General features: G+C 39.1%; 1 protein-coding gene across 1 annotated transcript in view; it reads right to left on the reverse strand.

Annotated features, from left to right (window-relative positions):
- Positions 1-8388: 8388 nt before the first annotated feature.
- The window catches only part of LOC135479173 (dedicator of cytokinesis protein 9-like), a 121835-nt gene continuing 109634 nt past the window's right edge, over positions 8389-20589 (reverse strand). Inside the window, exons 45-53 of the mRNA XM_064758947.1 lie at positions 19691-19800; positions 18996-19118; positions 17916-18029; positions 17248-17394; positions 16789-16999; positions 16075-16265; positions 15670-15770; positions 14525-14663; positions 8389-9528 (exon numbers count right to left, since the gene is read on the reverse strand). Coding sequence (XP_064615017.1) covers positions 9439-9528; positions 14525-14663; positions 15670-15770; positions 16075-16265; positions 16789-16999; positions 17248-17394; positions 17916-18029; positions 18996-19118; positions 19691-19800 — 1226 coding nt within the window. The 3' untranslated portion in view covers positions 8389-9438. The remainder of the gene's footprint in view (positions 9529-14524; positions 14664-15669; positions 15771-16074; positions 16266-16788; positions 17000-17247; positions 17395-17915; positions 18030-18995; positions 19119-19690; positions 19801-20589) is intronic.

The raw sequence follows: 20589 nt of genomic DNA on the forward strand, positions 1-20589 counted from the left end.
ACGATTTCACTGATTGCTGCAAAATATCTATAAATTTGAGTACGGAACTCTATATATGTAATTCTATATTTATATACATGTAGTTGTATCTGTAAAATGTATTTATGAATAGAATCGATGAATGATTTATTTCATTTGCATGGGTTCCGATGTCTTCCTTGGTTATGAGATGGGTTTGTGGGGGTGGGGGGTGGGGGGAATCAACACACACACATGTACATAACTGTGAAAAATACCACCGATATGACTCACTACTCCTTTATTTCATTGAATTGTATCAAATCTTATTGTGCTTTTAATTAACCTGTACCTTTTGCTATATACACTTATAATTGCTATCTTGACGTGTGAAGAGTATTAATGGGTACACGTGCACTTTAGCCTGCGTATATAAGAATATAGATATAACCATTACGACGATTGCATATTTTTATCTCGACAGATCGAAAAACAAAGCAAAGAGAGAGAAAAAAAAGAATAACCGCGGAGCTCTGTTGATTAATTATTGATTGTTTTTAACACCAACATATCGGGTAATACTTTTAGCACGTAAAAAGATCGACTTAATTATTGAATCAGAGGGGGCGTTTATATATACGCTCAGAGAACAAAGTCAATTAACTTCTGGAAACGGCAATAACTGATTACGCATTCACACCTGGCTAAGGTGCTTCCCGTCGTCACATGTAACGCCGTTCTGTTTGATCTTTCCCGACGGTTGTGTTATTTATGCAATGCGTCAACGTGTGTTGAATAACAATCGGGCACGGGGCAGAGACCTCGGTGCCCATTATACCTGAGTGGATGATTCTCACAAACCTGTCACCTAAGGTCGGCGGCGTTCTCTTTGTTAATCTTTGATTAATTATCCAACAGGTGAGAAAACTTTCCTTGTCACGCAGCTTCGAGGAGGTATATGTTCGCCTGACGTCGGAAGATGGCAGAAGGAGGGGGAGAAAAGAGGGAAATTGGGGGAAAGGCATGTTTTTTTTACATCTGATGTTAACCACACAGCCCTCTGTCTACTTTTGTAAATGAACTCGGCCAAAATCAACAAAACAATTAAACGTGTTTTGTTGTCTCTGCGTCTAATCGGCAAGTCAGAAAAAAATTTCAGTAAACATTATTCTGTTTGATATTGTCTTCCACGGAAGTGCAAGGCTGAGCATGCGCGGAGCACTTGCATATACACTGTTATATATAAACGTGATTCATAGATGTCATTCGGACAGCATTTTCAGCAAATAATTTTTATTCGCATATATTGTGATGTACCCAAATTTTGTTTCTGTCTGTTGCTGGGGATTTTGTGTCACTTACAGTTGTTTATTCTGGTCGATCATACCAAGTCAGTGTCTCCGCGTAGCAAGCTAACCATGCACAATTTTTGTCGACATATTCCTGCTTCTTTGTTTATATCTATAGTGAAGACAAAGGGCATATCGCCTACATGGCCCTGTCTCCCGTCTAACAGTCCCTTCTAACAGATTAGTTCCTCCAATCAATGCTCACATGCTTAATTACCACGGTTTTCTCATCCACCCACATCCCTGCTGATTTGTACATGTATAGGGAGGGTAATGGAAGAGCTATGTATGGCCTGCGCAGGAAGTAGTAATGAAGAACACCAAAATGTTCTATATATATATATATATATATATATATATATATATATATATATATATATATATACACACACACACACACACACACACACACAACATATCTCCGCAGGTTACTGGCAGACCTTCCCATGTTCCACCAGAGCGGGAGATAGCCTGTACAGGTCTACGAAACGCCAATGGGTACAGAATCGTTTGGCTGCTTCCCTATTCCTATTGTAATTAAATAGTCAATATACCTTCGTTAGCCAGTGTTGTGAAAGATTTTCTCAACTCAGTAATACTTTTCAAACATTCCCACTAGAGTGATCCCCCTTAATATAAAAATACTGCAGTCTTGATTTGCTCAGGTAATGCGAATGGCATTCGTTTGGAAACAACAAAAGAAAAGATACTGGAAACACAGTCAGCATATGCACATCTGTTCAAGGCAACTGCTGGGATTCCAGAAACAGTGAGTGGACGATTCCTGCTGGGTTTGTACAGAACCTTAAGTGGGTGGTGGAAACTCACCATGCCTGGGCTGGGTAGATCCGTTAGCCTTAATACCCGGAGTGTGTGTGTAGGAAACTTACCATGTTTGGGCTGGGCTGCTCCATTAGCCTTAATACCCAAAGAGTGTGTGTAGGAAACTCACCATGTTTGGGTTAGATAGCTCCATAGGCCTTAACACCAAGAATGTGTGTGGTTGAAACTCACCATGTCTGTGCTAGGTATCTGCATGGACCTTAATGCCCAGAGTGTGTGAGGTGGAAACTCATCATGCCTGGGCTAGGTACATGTAGCTCCATAGGCCTTAATAGAGTGTGTGTGCTGGAAACTCACTATGTTTGGGCTGGGTAGATCCATTAGCCTTAATACCCGGAGTGTGTGTGTAGGAAACTTAACATGTTTGGGCTGGGCTGCTCCATTAGCCTTAATACCCAAAGAGTGTGTGTAGGAAACTCACCATGTTTGGGTTAGATAGCTCCATAGGCCTTAACACCAAGAATGTGTGTGGTTGAAACTCACCATGCCTGTGCTAGGTATCTGCATGGACCTTAATGCCCAGAGTGTGTGAGGTGGAAACTCACCATGTCTGGGCTAGGTACATGTAGCTCCATAGGCCTTAATAGTGTGTGTGTGCTGGAAACTCACTATGTTTGGGCTGGGTAGCTCCATTGGCCTTAATACCCACAGTGTGTGGTGGAAACTCACCATGCCTGGGCGAGGTATCTCCATGGACCTTAATACCCAGCGTGTGTGTAGAGGAAACTCACCATGTTTGGGCAAGGTAGCTTCATGGACCTTAATACTCAGAGTGTGTGTAGAGGAAACTCATCATGTTTGGGCTAGGTAGCTCCATTAGCCTCAATACCCAGAGTGTGTGCAGAGGAAACTCACCATGTTTGGGCTAGGTAGCTCCATTAGCCTCAATACCCAGAGTGTGTGTAGAGGAAACTCACCATGTTTGGGCTAGGTAGCTTCATGGACCTTAATATCCAGAGTGTGTGTAGAGGAAACTCATCATGTTTGGGCTAGGTAGCTCCATTAGCCTCAACACCCAGAGTGTGTGCAGAGGAAACTCACCATGTTTGGGCGAGGTATCTCCATGGACCTTAATATCCAGAGTGTGTGTACAGGAAACTCATCGTGTTTGGGCAAGGTAGCTTCATGGACCTTAATACCCAGAGTGTGTGTAGAGGAAACTCATCATGTTTGGGCTAGGTAGCTCCATTAGCCTCAATACCCAGAGTGTGTGCAGAGGAAACTCACCATGTTTGGGCGAGGTATCTCCATGGACCTTAATACCCAGCGTGTGTGTAGAGGATAATCACCATGCCTGGGCTAGGTAGCTTCATGGACCTTAATATCCAGAGTGTGTGTAGAGGATAATCACCATGCCTGGGAAAGGTAGCTTCATGGACCTTAATACCCAGCGTGTGTGTAGGGGATAATCACCATGCCTGGGAAAGGTAGCTTCATGGACCTTAATACCCAGCGTGTGTGTAGGGGATAATCACCATGCCTGGGCTAGGTAGCTTCATGGACCTTAATATCCAGAGTGTGTTCAGATGAAACTCACCATGTTTGGGCTAGGTAGCTCCATGGACCTTAATACTCAGAGTGTTTGTAGAGGAAACTCATCGTGTTTGGGCTAGGTAGCTCCATTAGCTTCAATACCCAGAGTGTGTGCAGAGGAAAATCACCATGTTTGGGTTAGGTATCTCCATGGACCTTAATACTCAGAGCGTGTGTAGAGGAAACTCATCATGTTTGGCCTAGGTAGCTCCATTAGCCTCAACACCCAGAGTGTGTGCAGAGGAAACTCACCATGTTTGGGCTAGGTAGCTCCATGGACCTTAATACTCAGAGTGTTTGTAGAGGAAACTCATCGTGTTTGGGCTAGGTAGCTCCATTAGCTTCAATACCCACAGTGTGTGCAGAGGAAACTCACCATGTTTGGGTTAGGTATCTCCATGGACCTTAATACTCAGAGTGTGTGTAGAGGAAACTCATCATGTTTGGGCTAGGTAGCTCCATTAGCCTCAATACCCAAGGTGTGTGTAGAGGAAACTCATCATGTTTGGGCTAGGTATCTCCATTAGCCTCAATACCCAGAGTGTGTGCAGAGGAAACTCATCATATTTGGGCAAGGTAGCTTCATGGACCTTAATACCCAGCGTGTGTGTAGAGGAAACTCATCATGTTTGGGCTAGGTAGCTCCATTAGCCTCAATACCCAGAGTGTGTGTAGAGGAAACTCATCATGTTTGGGCTAGGTATCTCCATTCGCCTCAATACCCAGAGTGTGTGCAGAGGAAACTCATCATATTTGGGCAAGGTAGCTTCATGGACCTTAATACCCAGAGTGTGTGCAGAGGAAACTCACCATGTTTGGGCTAGGTATCTCCATGGACCTTAATACTCAGAGTGTGTGTAGAGGAAACTCATCATGTGTGGGCTAGGTAGCCTCAATACCTAGAGTGTGTGCAGAGGAAACTCACCATGTTTGGGCTAGGTATCTCCATAGACCTTAATACTCAGAGCGTGTGTAGAGGAAACTCATCATGTTTGGCCTAGGTAGCTCCATTAGCCTCAACACCCAGAGTGTGTGCAGAGGAAACTCACCATGTTTGGGCTAGGTAGCTCCATGGACCTTAATACTCAGAGTGTTTGTAGAGGAAACTCATCATGTTTGGGCTAGGTAGCTCCATGGGCCTTAATACTCAGAGTGTGTGTAGAGGAAACTCATCATGTTTGGGCTAGGTAGCTCCATTAGCTTCAATACCCAGAGTGTGTGCAGAGGAAACTCACCATGTTTGGGCTATGTATCTCCATGGACCTTAATACTCAGAGCGTGTGTAGAGGAAACTCATCATGTTTGGGCTAGGTAGCTCCATGGGCCTTAATACTCAGAGTGTGTGTAGAGGAAACTCATCATGTTTGGCCTAGGTAGCTCCATTAGCTTCAATACCCACAGTGTGTGCAGAGGAAACTCACCATGTTTGGGCTAGGTATCTCCATGGACCTTAATATCCAGAGTGTGAGCGGATTATGAGTGCTTGCGTGCTTGGGCTATGAATTTGTTCAGCTTTAGTACAAATTAAGTGGAGCAAAACCATCGATCTCACCAGCAAAATTGCTATTTCTGATACTTCATTATCCAGTCTAATAGGTCTCCATTTTTCAAAGATTTTTTTCTTTCTTTTTTTCCCTTGTAAATGTTCAAACCATTTTTTAATTTTTAGCCAGACTTCCACAGAGTGGGTGTTCTTATCAACTGCAAGTTTTGGCCAGAATTCCACAGAGTGGGTGTTTTAAACAACTGCAGGTTTTGGCCAGAATTCCACAGAGTGGGTTTTCTAAACAACTGCAAGTTTTGGCCAGAATTCCACGGGGTGGGTGTTCTAAACAACTGCAAGTTTTGGCCAGACTTCCAAAGAGTGGATGTTTTAAACAACTGCAATTTTTGGCCAGACTTCCATACACATCACAGTAAGCATGACACTACAGGTGAATGCTACTTGTTATTCCATATACTGTATGTTCAAGCTCATTCCAAGAGGCCAATACAATCAGGTTTTCCACAAGCTGATATTGCATGTACATGTACCCCTTGTATTGTTGTCTGGGTGAAAAGTGAATGATAGTTTAACGTCGTACTTAACAATTTATCAGTCATATGAAGACGAAGGAATCCTTAGAGTGCATGTAATGTGTCTCCTTGTTGCAGGACGGATTTCCACTGCTCTTTTATCTAGTGCTGCTTCACTGAGACGCCTTACCGAAAGCAAGTAAGCCCCGCACGAGCCATTATACTGATACAGATCAACCAGTCATTGCACTATCCCCTTCATGCTGAATGCCAAGCAACTTCCTCTTTTAAGGTTTAAGGTGTGACGCGACCCAGGCTTGACCCTGGATCTACCGCTCTTGAAGCGGACGCTCTACCAACTGTGCTATCCGGGCTGGTCCAGCAGAGTTGAATAAAGGGAACAAAATAGGTGTTAAGTTCTGTTTAAACAATGTAGTTGTATTGATTGTAAAACAATACAAGTGGCCCTCTTGACAAGGGCGTTCAATGATTGGTTTGTTACAGGTAACCATGACAGCAATCAACAAACGTAGACACAAATCACAGTTGATAAGGTAGTAGATTAGGAAGCACAAAATAATCTGGGGTCAACTTTGTTTAACAAATCTTCAAATCTCGCCAAACATACAGTATCAGCAACACACATCGACAACCAATTTCACATGATTTACAACAAACTGCATCATTAAGTAATTCGGTTGACTGGCTATAATTCAAGGAATTGATATTCTTCCTCCTGTTGAAACAATCTTGTCTGGTGGTTACGACCTTCCTGTAACTCAGTTCAGTCTGGTGGTTATGACCTTCCTGTAACTCAGTTCAGTCTGGTGGTTATGACCTTCCTGTAACTCAGTTCAGTCTGGTGGTTATGACCTTCCTGTAACTCAGTTCAGTCTGGTGGTTATGACCTTCCTGTAACTCAGTTCAAACTCTCATTTGAATGTTTGTTAACTGCTGAAACACTATTAAACATCAAAGTTATATTCTCTATCCATAAAATGGTTGGGACATTTGGTTTTACCTCCATTCAAACCATAATTTAAACACTTATTTCCTTTTCTAACGCTAACTTCAAAGTTACTGTTTTAACTCAGTTTTAAAATTAAAACATTTTTTTTTGAATGATAGAATACTGTGAATACCAAGTCCCTATGTAACCATATATCTTTAACAAACTGAACTTTGGGTGACCGAAAAGAGGTTTTAAAACTGTTTCAGATCAAAAAATTGAGGAATCAATCCTGTCAAATTCTTCTATCTTCTGAATCATATGTATACCATCTCGTAATGACAAAACAATATTCATGATTTCATCTATATCATACAATTGTGCAGTATCCTGACTATTAATTATTTGTTCCATTTTAATTCAAAGTATAGACTTTTACTTCACCATAACAGGGCATTAAAACCATTCATTTATTTTTTCTTTCTAGTATAGTCATTTTCAAATTACTAAATTCTTGAGAATTTTTCCAGCAAAAAATGAGATATTTTAACTAGAATTACACGTCAAGTACAAAATTCCCTACAGGTAATGAGTTATCTCCCTTTAATGCACTCTTCTACTTTAATTTTAAAAGTGAAAAAGGACAGAAAAATCTTCTCCTGTAGAAGGGTTGTTTTTGTTATGTCCTCCATGTGATTATGGCACCGTCCACACTTAACAACAACAACAACAACATTAAACCCCGCACAAACGTGACAATTATAAAGGTAAAAACTATTTACATAACAATCGCATCAAGATTTGATTGCGCTTTTATTCACACTTCACTCTGAGATTGATGAAAAAAATATTCAACCTAGGTTCCATTAAAGATCAAATTTTCTGGTTTTTAATTACAAGTCTTTAATTAAAGCGTTATCATCTAAGGCAACAATGAGATGGAGATGTTAAAAACAGGTACCGGTAGATTGTATTCTCTTTGGCAAAGGATCTCAAAAGGGTGCTCTTATCTGCCCTTTGGAATTATCTCCCCTTGATTCACATGTACATATTTACATAACAGATAAAATATTTAAGCACGCAGTTGTTATAAATATATTAAAAAAAGCAGATCAAGCCTGAATTTGTCAGTCAGCAAAATCACGGCATGTCATGGATACAGATATATGTATATTGAAGTAAAAACTTAGTCTTACACCAGGTAAATCAGACATCAACTCCTCTATGTCTGACATTCAAAATATTCCAAGGGAGGTAATCAGCATTACCTGTGCATGCTTTGTTCTCGTAAGAGTCAGTCCAAATTGCTGTATCCTAAACAAAACCCTATCAGCAGGTTTGGGCCTGGAACAGCACTTGTGCAATCAGATCTTGGCCTCTTCAACCCGTGGTTATGTCACGAAATGTTATATAAAAGGCCAAAAAAACCCTCTAAATAACACCGTTTTCCACAAATAGACTTCAGAAACTAAAAGCAACACTTATTCCGCCTGAAAATGATGCCTGCTGTCTTGTAGGGCTGGGTGACAAGAGCAAAAAACAAACCACTGCCCTACAGAAAGAAAATGTTTGAACTCGTTGGAAAATTGACAAACCAGAGGCTGCAAACACTCGTAATCCTTTGATCTGTGTCACGGTATATTCGACTAGTGCACTTATACGTAAAAATGTAAAAAAAAAAAAAAAAAAAAAAAAAAAAATTTTAAAGATATAAAATCAAGATAAAAAAAAAATGAACAGTATTCTTCCAACACATACTCAACATTATGCAAACTAGACCTTGAACTGCAGTATGATGCTGTATGATGCAGATTTCTTAGGCAGTCTTTGTACTAGACATTTCATTCTGTGTGAATTGTTCACAGTAGTTAATCCTTCAGTTCATACAGACCAGAAGATCACATCCTACATACACGTAGAATGAATCCATATCTGAGCGCCCGTCCATCCCTATTCTCATCCTGGATAGCATCGTTCACCTTCTGAATGTTGCCCTCCTACACAAGTGTTCACTGGATCCGAATCCGACTGTCTGTTCAGCTTCATCCTGCTCCTACTATACCACCATCATGTATGTTCACTAATGTTGGCAGGATCCAAATCTGGGTATTCCTTTATCCTATTCTTATCCGACTGGCGACTGAGTCCTTGAAAAACAGATTTCCTGTTAAAGGCGTCCTGTAAAAACAATGATCCTGGCAATAAACACCCAATTTTTGTTCTGAACTACTGTTCAGTTTAATGTCGTCCAGTCATGAAACTGCTCAGCAAAAAGATGTTGTTCAAATCAATTCGTGTCATTTCATCATCATTCCATGAGGGTATCACTCAATAACAAATTCCCAACTGGAACCAATGCAGCCATGTCCGTAATGTCCAATTATTTAGCCGTTCTGCAATTTAAAACCAAATTATGTGTTGGACAACACCTGTCATTGGTTGTCCTGCAATCAGAATAGCAGTGGCTCTGCTGAAAACATATATTACTGTATGGAATAAAAAAATATACAAATATCGTCTCGGTGTCCAAGCACTGTCCAGTAGTGTGCAAGTACTATCCCACAGTTTCCAAGTATCATTCAATAGTGTGCAAGTAATATCCCACAATTTCCAAGTATCATTCAATAGTGTGCAAGTATTCTCCCACAGTGCACAAATATCATCCAAGTATCATCCAATGGCGTGTCCAAATCCACATACAATAACAATGAGCAGCAGCAGGCACCAGATATTTAACAAACAAACAACCAACCAGGTGGGTATAAGAGTTTCCATGGAAACGTTGCGTTGCTACGCCGTGCTCGCTGATCCTGCAGCAGTCATGTTGAAAACCATCATAGAGTTGCGCTGAGCTTGGTTATTGTTGTCCACGGTAGCCAGCTGTGGAATCAAAAAGGAAGAACAAATTGTTAAAAAGAAAAAGTCATTACTGTTCAAATTTTGGAAGAGTGAAAAGGGAAGAAAGTATGTAAATTAGGCACTGCAGGCATAAATATTGTGTGAAAAAGTATTCAAATAAATGGTCTGAAATGCTATTTGAAATTCTGCATGTAGTGAGCAGAATATGTCAAGAAAGTAAAATAAATGAACAAGCAAAAAGCATTCAAAACTACTCTATATTTTCTAAATATATGAGGCTAAGTTCCATCTTAAGAGAGTCAGACCCCGTCCTTCAAAACTATGTGTGAGCTTTGGCCGAATTATAACTCTCTCATAAATTACTGAAGTGTTTTTCACGTCTATTTTTCAAAGTTTTTCAGAAAACTTGTTAAACTTAGCTGAAATGTTAATATTAAGGTTTCACCAACATGTGACCACAGGAAAGGAACAGGTGACAAGAAAACAAAATGTTAAGTGAACATTTAACCTTGACCTGACCACAGATTACAACCATACCCTTGACAAACACGGCTGCACAAAAATCATCCCTGTTAAGACTGTATGTGTAAATTTGTTAAGACTTCCACCCCATATATGAAATGCTTTAACGATAAAAAAAAGAGTTTGGACAGAGAGAAAAGGAGCTGTTCATGCAGAGACAACAAAGGCAAAATACTGCATATATCTAACAACAAATTTAAATCAAGAGGTGAGTTTCCAATTTGAGCTCTTTTTGTTTTAAAAGGTAAAAACAGACCTACTATATCATATCACTTGTGAAACTGAATAATGGTATTAAAACTTGCCACAGCCATACAAGAAACTGCATAACAATAGATGAAACTATGCAGCCATATAAGACAATGCATAGCAATACAGTTTGTGCAGCCCTTATAGGAAACAAGCACAGCAATATAAACAATAGTGCAGCTATACAGGAAACTGCACAGCAATATAAAAACTTGTGCAGCCATATAGGAAACTGCATAGCAATACAAGAACTTGCGCAGCCATATAGGAAACTGCACAGCAATATAAGAACTTGTGCAGCAATACAGGAAACTGCATAGCAATATAAGAACTTGCACAGCCATATAGGAAACTTCATAGCAATATAAGAACTTGTGCAGCCATTTAAGAAACTGCACAGCAATATAAGAACTTGTGCAGCCATATAGGAAACTTCATAGCAATATAAGAACTTGTGCAGCCATTTAAGAAACTGCACAGCAATATAAGAACTTGTGCAGCCATATAGGAAACTGCATAGCAATATAAGAACTTGTTCAGCCATTTAAGAAACTGCACAGCAATATAAGAACTTGTTCAGCCATATAGGAAACTGCATAGCTATATAACAAATGGCATATCCATACAGGAAATTGCGCATGCATAAAGGTAATATTCATTTGCATGCATGTATGAGCACAGAAGGAAGTGTCTACGTAGCAGTATAAATTATTAGCAGCATAAACTATTCGCTTCCTCTCTCAATATATATCCGCCTTAATACTGTAATGCTTCAACATTTTCGCATGTTTGTACGGTGTTTACTCAAGCATATTCTGGAGGCATCATTCTGTGTAGACTAATAAAATTATACTTTTTGTGAAGCCCTGAAATTGGTCATTCCAACCAATGTAGTTTTGTCTTCAAAATCAAATTAAAAATGTTCATAAATTGCACTGACATTTGTTCCTTCATATGCAAAAAGTTTTAGGAATTAGGGTAGTGACTTGATGTCTGAACATGAACGCACCCTATTTTGAACTACAAGTAACTGTCAACACTTAGCATATATTTGTTTCATTGAATACTAAAATGAATTATTCTGTGGACATTTGAATACATTCACTAAAACAATTTTCAGGAGATGACAGTCAGATATGTTCAAGTATATGGAAGTTTTTCAGTTAGTATACACACAAGCAATCAATCAACACAAATGCTGTACACCTGATTAAGTATCCCTAATTGTTATCAAGTGGCCGTTTCCATTTGTCAATTACCACTTCTGACACTTAAAAGTAAATGACAGGCCAATATACATACTGATTGGCTGAAATGATACTGGACATAGGAGATTTTGGGTTAAAGATTGATCACACCTGTGTGCACACCAAACAAATACACAGCACCTTACCTCGTCCAACAGCCAGTCATCAACAATTCTGCATATCATTTGAATGTTGAATGAGTGAGAGCTTGGGGTTTAACGTTGTACTTAACAATTTTTCATTCGTATGACGATGATGTGAATGGGTTCTTAAATTTGTGGATGTAGAACAGATCTGATTGGTGCATTTTGCACATTCAATTTGTCCAGTAATAACCTCCACCTGTAAACCTGGCTACCCTTTTATTAGTGAAACATTCTCCAGTTCAAGGGAAAACTCCCAAATTGTACTGGGGAATGCAGTCAATTATGTATTAAATGAAGAAAAAAGACACGAATATGCAACAGTTTTTACATCAAGCCAAATGTTGCACTCAGACACATTATGAAGTGAATAGGAAGATGTAAAAGCTCATAAATTTTATAACTTGACCCAAAGACCAAGTGAATTACAAGAGCTGCTAATTGCAGCTAGTAATTAAAGCTCATCAACATGCGAGCAAAATGTATCTTCACGATGAGTGTAACTACTGCAGATGTGGCATGAAGCTGCAATCATTCATTCGAAATGTCACCGCTCTGAGTTTTAAAATACAGTCATATTGACAGATCTCATTTAGCTAAGCAAAATATGCTAAATGAATCCTAAACTAGTGATAATAATCAGAAATATAACTAAATGAACAAGCACTCTGTTAATGCACTTTAAAAAAAAATTTACTTCTATTTGGTTAGAATAACTGAAGTAATAAACACTTTTAAACTTTAATCAGAGCTACATTTTTATTTATTTATTTTTTCTTGCCAAAGCGCACGCTAGAAGCAGCGTAGAGTTAATGGACACAAACCGTGGATTGTTAGAAGTCAATGTAATGTAAGGAGCCATCAGGGTTACCTTCAAGATGCACCTGGGGAAATTCACAAAAACAATGGGGAAACAAAAACAAAAAAATTACAAACTGTCAAGGATTTGTGACTGTAAAACTTCAATAACTTTTTTATAATGAAGGCAACTGAAGGCTTCTCCTTGTCAATATAATTATTTGAAAATTATGTGAAACTTAAAAGTAAATCTAGAAAAAGAGGATACACTGTATAAAAGCACACCAATGGCAGGTGTTCTATAAATTAGAAAAAAAAAAATCTAATCTAATTTTTAAAATGTGATTAAAACTACAAGTACAAGTGTTACCATTTAGCAATGAAGTGACAATTCTTCGATTATGCAGCCTACAATTGCAAACTAAAGCCAAGATATTTAAGATAAAAGTTGCTGACTTAATTTCAACCTGCTAGGTTCATACACGAGCTAAATGATTTTTAGCTACAGTACCAATAAATATGCCTTTGCTGAGACTTGACATTCTCAAATAGTAGCCAATTAGAAATGATTTGGTCTTCCTATATGGCTTTATAAAGCAGACCTCTGTGTCTAAGTCTAAGAGCTAAATCTAAGTTTAGCTCCGACAAAGCAAGCCAAGGAAAATAACAATGAAGCCAAACAAAGTGCAACTGTCAGCCAACGAAATGTACATCCAGCAATTATATAAGACCTACTTTGCACTCTTTAACACATTTAGAGGCAATTATCAAATCAGTAAAAGAAATCATTTTTTCCCTTGTCAAATGGACATTAAAGCAATCCAGAAAAGCAGTTTCAAATGCATTGAAAGTATCCAACTTTCTGCATGCGGAAAGTGCATTTATTTGGGTCAAAAATACAATTATTTAATGGAATTAATGGCATTTGGTCACTGGAGATACAGGTAATCTGGAATTTCGGACATCATAATTTTGAACATCTTTTCAATGTTATGAACATGGGCTTACTGGTGTAGCTGAAAAAGCTGCTGTAACACATGTGATACACATTTGTATACAGGTGAAAAAGGTGTACCTGTGACTGTATATGATAAATCGTAAAGACCACTTTAATGATACTATGTCACGTCATTTCAAATATGAGGTACGGTAACAGGAACATTCTTCATCACAAGCAGAATCAGCCACATTCCAATTCAGACTGCACAGGTTGCGCACTACTATTCCCCCAACCCCCGCACCACCCCCATCCCCGCGAAGAACAGAGCAGCCTCGGACAACTCGGCAGTTGCGGACAGTTTTGTGCCTTTGAAGGTTGAGGCTTCAACTGCTCTCCACAGCAATTACATTGATAACATTTCAAAGTAACTCTTACTATTTGGGAATTTCAGTATCTTCGCTGTTTTTATTGCAAGTTACTGTGAATTGGGATACAATACCCCAAGTAGAAATTCAATGAAACGAATGTGTAATGTTGCAATCATGCTTCTAGGTTTAATAAAGCATAGGGCTTTGAGTGAAAATTAGCACCTTGCTCTTGTGTACTTCCAGATTTTGTGACATTTTCACCTCAAAAACTGTGACCATCTAAAATGGGAAAGTGGCTTATTCTGCAAACCAAATTCTGAAAATGGTGTTTGCATGTTTTTATATATTTATGAAGATCTTGCCAACTTTCCCTTAATATCTTAAACCTTCTGTTTCTGTTAATTTCTTTGAAGTCTCCATGATAATAGTTAGTTAATACAGGATATCAACACAATGAAATTCATCAACTCTAAGAAACAGCTGGAAAACAGCAAAACTCATTTTCACAAAGCTTCATACTTTGTCATACCTTTTTAGGCTTCATGCTGTGCTATATGTTATGTTGCCTCAATTAAGGTACGGTCAAACTGATCTATAAAGTTCTGAGGAATTTGGCCAAGTTTGCTTACCTACATGTATGTGACTTGAGAAATCCTATCTGCCATAACTGCATCACCGTTTTTTATGCAAAATGCTGCTAAAGAAGTGCACCATGTAAAATGAGGTAGAAATAGCACAAGTTCGTCTCACCTTTTCTCCAAACATGGCTTCCAGCTCAGTGACTAGTTTGTGGAAGCCGTTCCTCAGCTGTTCATGATAATCCTTCTGATCTGATGAGATTAATGTTAGGTTCAGCTCCAGAGCTTCGTCACACACCTGTACAAATTGCCTGAAACGATAAAACGGAACTTCAACATGACATGTTTGGATCACATTTTTCAGTCATACAACGTTAGTCAGGTTTTTATTGCCAAGTACCACAAACTCTTCTTGACATCAAAAACTAGGGGCCTCCGTGGCTCAGTCGGTTAGCGCGCTAGCGCAGCGTAATGACCCAGAAGCCTCTCACCAATGCGGTCGCTGTGAGTTCAAGACCAGCTCATGCTGCCTTCCTCTCCGGCCGTACGTGGGAAGGTTTGCCAGCAACCTGCGGATGGTCGTGGGTTTCCCCCGGGCTCTGCCCGGTTTCCACCCACCATAATGCTGGCCGCCGTCGTATAAGTGAAATATTCTTGAGTACGGCGTAAAACACCAATCAAAAAAAAAAAAAAAAAAAATCAAAAACTAAAACCTAACCAGGAAGTGTTAATTAATTTGAACATGCATTTAATACATAAATTTATTAAATTTTTAATATATATATATATATATATATATATATGTATATGTCTGTCAGTCACTCAACAACTTCAAAAGAAATTGTCAGGCAGGGATTTGGATGAACTAACAAACTTTTGCACTTTTGGTGAAAATCTGGAATTGGATCCAGGGACGCACGACCATCGCACGATAGGACCCAGATGCATATTTTTGTTTTTGTCTCATGATACTGCCCAGCAAATAACCTTTTTTCAAACACATAATTAGGTTTTGTTCATTTATTTATTTATTTATCTGATTTGTCTTTTAAGCTGTACTCAAGAAAGCCACAATTTACTAGCTGCTGACAGTCTATCCCACATATTGGACACTCATAGCGACTGTATAAATGACAGGCTCTTAAGTCACTGTGCTGCACAATTGCTGGTTTTGTGCATTTAACTGTGGCACACTCTTGGAAACCTTCTAGTTCATCTCTATGTTCAAGGAAACCAGAAATCTAATCATATCCTCTGATGTTTTCAACAGAACAACGTTTGGTTAAACTTTATGAAAGATTTGTGCTGGATCCTTACCTGAACAGTTTTTTGAGTTGAGCCACATCTTTCTTTGGGTAGTTAGGAGCCACTTTGGGGGCGAGGAAGGCCTCTGCATACACCATGGGCCCAGCATGAACCTGGCAAAATATCAATTATAACCAAACTTACTCCTCAAAACTATCGCATTATGACAACTCTATTTGCAATGAGGTACGGGCAGATAGTACCCGAATGACCATGGCCAGACAATAGACATATCTGCAAAAGCTGGATTTGAGCCTGTGACCTCATAGGCAGGAGATGATTAATTGTGGCTTAAAACCAACATGTTCGTTAACTGAGCCAGAGTAGGCATCAAAAGGTTTTGCTGACAGTAAATACTTCACTCAAATGATGAGGATGGACTAAACATGAACTGAGTTAAGGGGAGACAACTCTTACCTGCACGCTAACGCTCCCCTGAAGTTTCAGCTGCAATTTCTTGAAGTCTGGTGTTGTTGCCGCGACAACATCCTGCAGCTCCTGCACTTTCCTCTGCATCTCATCTATAGCGCCTTCTATGGGAGATAGCTCATGATCTCGCTGTGATACAACCGGAATCCTCTTCTTCACATATGGAAATGCATGAGATGCTGAAGTGAAAAAAAAAAAAAAATGTTCAGTTTGTGTTAAGTTTCTGATTTCAGGTTCTCTTTAATTCTTAAAGTAGTTCAGATAATAATTCTTTAATACTTCTGGTACTTCTTAAACCTTAATGCACTGTACAATGGTATATTTTTTGGCATACCCCTCAAAAATTGGTTCACACAAAGCAATTGTCGACAGAACACCGGCTATTTAATGTATCTGTAACATCTGACAAAAGACATCTCCTATTTACATCTTACTTGTCAAATTCATATAGTCAGTAGCACAATTTATTTACTTATTTTATTGATTGGTGTTTTATGCCATACTCAAGAATATTTCATTCATACGACGACAGCCAGCATTGTGGTGGGGGGAAACTGGGCAGAGCCCAGGGCAAACCCATGACCATCCGCATGTTGCTGCATGTTATAAACACAGACAGCCTGCATCTAAAAAAGAACTTAACTTGTAATCTCAGATAAGTGGTCCTAACCTAAGCCTGCTAAGCTGCTAAATCAGCCTTACTTGTAAGCACTGTTCTCAGCTTATACTGGTCCGGAATTGAGCCCCTTGGTTTGCCCTCTTTAGTAAAAGGAGTCTCAAACATGAAGTTTTTCAGGTTGTTGTTGCGCTCGAAGTCTGTCTGTCTTTCCGCCAGTTCAGCGTCTGTGAAGTATGGTGTGACGTGGGTAACCTGGATGTAAGCAAACTTTGGATCCAGCGAACTGACTTCAACCTGTAAGAAAAGTGAAAAGAAAAAATCCTTGTGTTGAAATGATTTGAATATTTTTATTTTATCCTTTCATTTTTCATCAATGTGCACACTTCAATTAACAGATTTCAACTAATTAACGAAAATTTGTATCAAAATACATTTTGGTTGATTTAATTATTTTAATTTTAATATTTCATATTGCAACATATAGTCTCTCGCTCTATGCCCATTTTTCCAAGTTAGAACGATATTTGTATGTCGTCATTTACCATTTTCGAATCCTTAATCAATTTGACATTATCTCTGCCAAATTTCTCTGAGTACATTTTCTCCAGTCGCCCACAGAGCTCTGCTAGACTCGTCACTTTAGGCTCTTTGTAAATATACTGCTTCCCATCTTCATCTTCAAAATGGCTCTATCAAAATGATAAAAAGGAACATCAACATTAATATACGGATGTGACATTTAAACAACTCCATTAACAAAACAGCACAGAGCATATAACACAAAGCCAAGTCTGCTTTTCTTCAGGCTTATATATTTGGCAGCTTTTCCACTATTAATTTGTGTGCTAAAAATTCTTATATAATTTTAGCAGGTGTGAATGAGGGATGTTTGAGAATGCAGCAAACGTGAGGCTTCAAATCAATTTCAAGCAATTTTTCAAACACAACATTATGTGATGAAGCACACTGGCAGCAAAAAAATTTTTTTGCTTTCCTTTTTGCCAAATGTCTTACTGTTTTTTGTATAAATTTGTCTGCATATGCTACCATGTTGTCTTGTTTATTTATTCGCGTGAATTTATTTTCTCACTTGTGACAATGAATTTGATTTGCAGGTGGGATGAATACCTGTGAGATCCCCCCAACTGTGTAATGATGTCCCTCAACGTAGAGCGTTGTGAGTTTAACTCCTAATCAACTTGTCACTTACCTGACCAAAGAAGGCCACCCTGAAGTACTGTCCCAAGAGTCTCCTGCCTGACTGTGTCACCTCAACAACCCGTGTGTACGCCTGGTACAGCTCCTGATAACTGCTTGCTAATTTCTGTGAAACATATAACAAGCAGTTTCCAAAGTTAGAATCTAAACACGGTGGAGTAATGAATGAACAAGTTTTCTGTCACCTTTACTGGAATGATGGTCATCATTTAATATCCAGCTGGGGGATAATAGCATGGGGATAATCTCTGTAAAATAAATTACTGTATTTCATGAAAGTTTAGCTTTTTTAAACTGGCCCATTTTGCTTGATTTCAATTGATTTATCCATATTATATAGGGGCCATTTTACACAGGGGCCATTTTACACAGGGGCCATTTTATATAGGGGCCATTTTGTATAGAGCCATTTTATATAGGGGCCATTTTATATAGAGCCCTTTTATACAGGGGCCATTTTATATAGGGCCACTTAAGAGTTTTTTGTGCAGTTTGATTAATTTATCATCAGAAAAATGTACAAGGTGTCATTTTAAAGACATAAAGTGCATCTGAAAGAGCTGGTTTACATAGCAAATAAAGCGTATCATAAATTTAACAATAAAAAAATAAATTTTTACAGTTACAATCTCAAAAAGAGTGAGTGCGAGTGAGTGCTTGGGGTTTAACGTCGTACTCAACAATTTTTCAGTCATATGACGACGAATGAATCATTAGGGTGCATGCACGTGTAATGTGCCTCCTTGTTGCAGGACGGATTTCCACCGCTCTTTTATTTAGTGCTGCATCACTGAGACGACTTACCGAAGGCAAGTAAGCCGCCCCGCCCGAGCTATTATACTGATACGGGCCAACCAGTCGTTGCACTATCCCCTTCATGCTGAACGCCAAGCGAGGAAGTTACAACTTCCTCTTTTAAAGTCTTAGGTGTGACTCGATCAAGGATTGATCCTGGATCTACCGGTCCCGAAGCGGACGCTCTACCAACTGTGCTATCCGGGCCGGTCAATCTCAAAAAGAAATAGTAAGGAGAGAAAGCCGGCATGCATAGTTCAATGCATCAGTAACTTACATCAAACTCTCTCTTCTGCTCATATACAGGTATGATCAGCTTGTAGACTTCCCCCAACAGCTCATAGCGTTCTGCTCGCGTCAGTGCTCTGGCGGCCTGCTCCAAAAACTCCACCAGGTTGTCCTGCAATAAACAGACAATTGCATAATTCCTAGTACATAGAATATTAACTTCTTTATACATTAGGATGTTGTCTAACACCTTACCATTTCACTCCAATGGTGAGTCAGCTTTATGGGTGGAGGAAACAAGAGAGACCCGCATGAACCACTGACCTCTGGCAAGTTACTGACAAACTCTCCCACATGTGACATGCAGATATCCACAATATACTGGTGGAAGACAAGTGGTTTTCAGTGAATGTCAGACTGTGCAAATGGTCATCGGCCGCTTACTGTCACCAAGCTCCCTCAAGCAGAGAGAGAGGAAGAATTTACAGATGGGTTTGAACAGATAACACATTCCATGCACATGGAATGGAAAAAATCATAAGTAACCACAAATCACAAATTGAATAATATGCCAAGAATCAAACTTTAAACTTTAACACAAGAATATGATTTTATTATTACCTCACTTTAATCACTTGCTTAGGTGTTGGCTGATACTCAAAAACTTTTCATTTATACGATGTGTAGTCAGGTTAACGGCTGGCAGAAACCGGAGTATATGATCAACATAACTAGCCATCTCACCTCAGTGTACTGAACATCCTGCATACCGGAGTCATCCTTAATCCCAGACTCCTCAGGCTGGATGTTGGGGGAGATGTGGCTAAAGGCTGAGCAGCCCTGGGGATACGATCCTAGGGTGGGAGAGAAAGTCCAAAATGTACAACACAGGGATACAGAAAGGAGATGTCGTCAATGTTTCATCTAAGCCTCATAGCTAGGTGATTCCTCAACAATTTCTACTTCAGCTCTTAGAAATGATTATTTCTACTATGTACTTTGTATAAGGACCACATGTACTTGTACCATATCATCATGATGAGCGGACATACAAAAAGGAGCACTTATAGGGGCTTCGGACTATGGTGCTTTCGTGTTGTAGTGGAAGAAGTGGTAGTCCTTCAAGGGTCTGCCACACAAAGGGACAAGCAAACAGACAGACACACATGATAACAGCATTCCATACTTCAATGATGAGAGTCACAATACAATTTACACGTGTCATAGCTGATAAAATGATATTAAAAATTAGAGGGGTTTGTCCAGGAATTGACATTCGTTAAAGACAAAGAAAATACATTTGAAAAAGTCTTGCATAAAACACAGTAGGACTGACAGCTTTATTGAGCAGAATAGCTTACCATTTAAAATATTTCTAGTAGAAAATAAATAGTTATGCTGTGCATCATCATCATCGAACTGAGTCAAAACAAACTTAACCATCTTCATTCCAGTGTTCAACCAGCCTTTTTTCTTTTAAACCACATTTCTAAATTAATCAAAAAGCACCAAGCTTGACTTTGAATAAATTTCAATGGAAATTATTATATACATATTAAAATGTAAGTGGGAAGATCTGCGAATAGCCTGCGAATGGTCGTGGGTTGCTCCCTGGCTTTGTTCAGTTTCCTCCCGCCATAATG

Source organism: Liolophura sinensis, chromosome 12 (genome assembly GCF_032854445.1).
Source record: "Liolophura sinensis isolate JHLJ2023 chromosome 12, CUHK_Ljap_v2, whole genome shotgun sequence".
Taxonomy (NCBI): domain Eukaryota; kingdom Metazoa; phylum Mollusca; class Polyplacophora; order Chitonida; family Chitonidae; genus Liolophura; species Liolophura sinensis.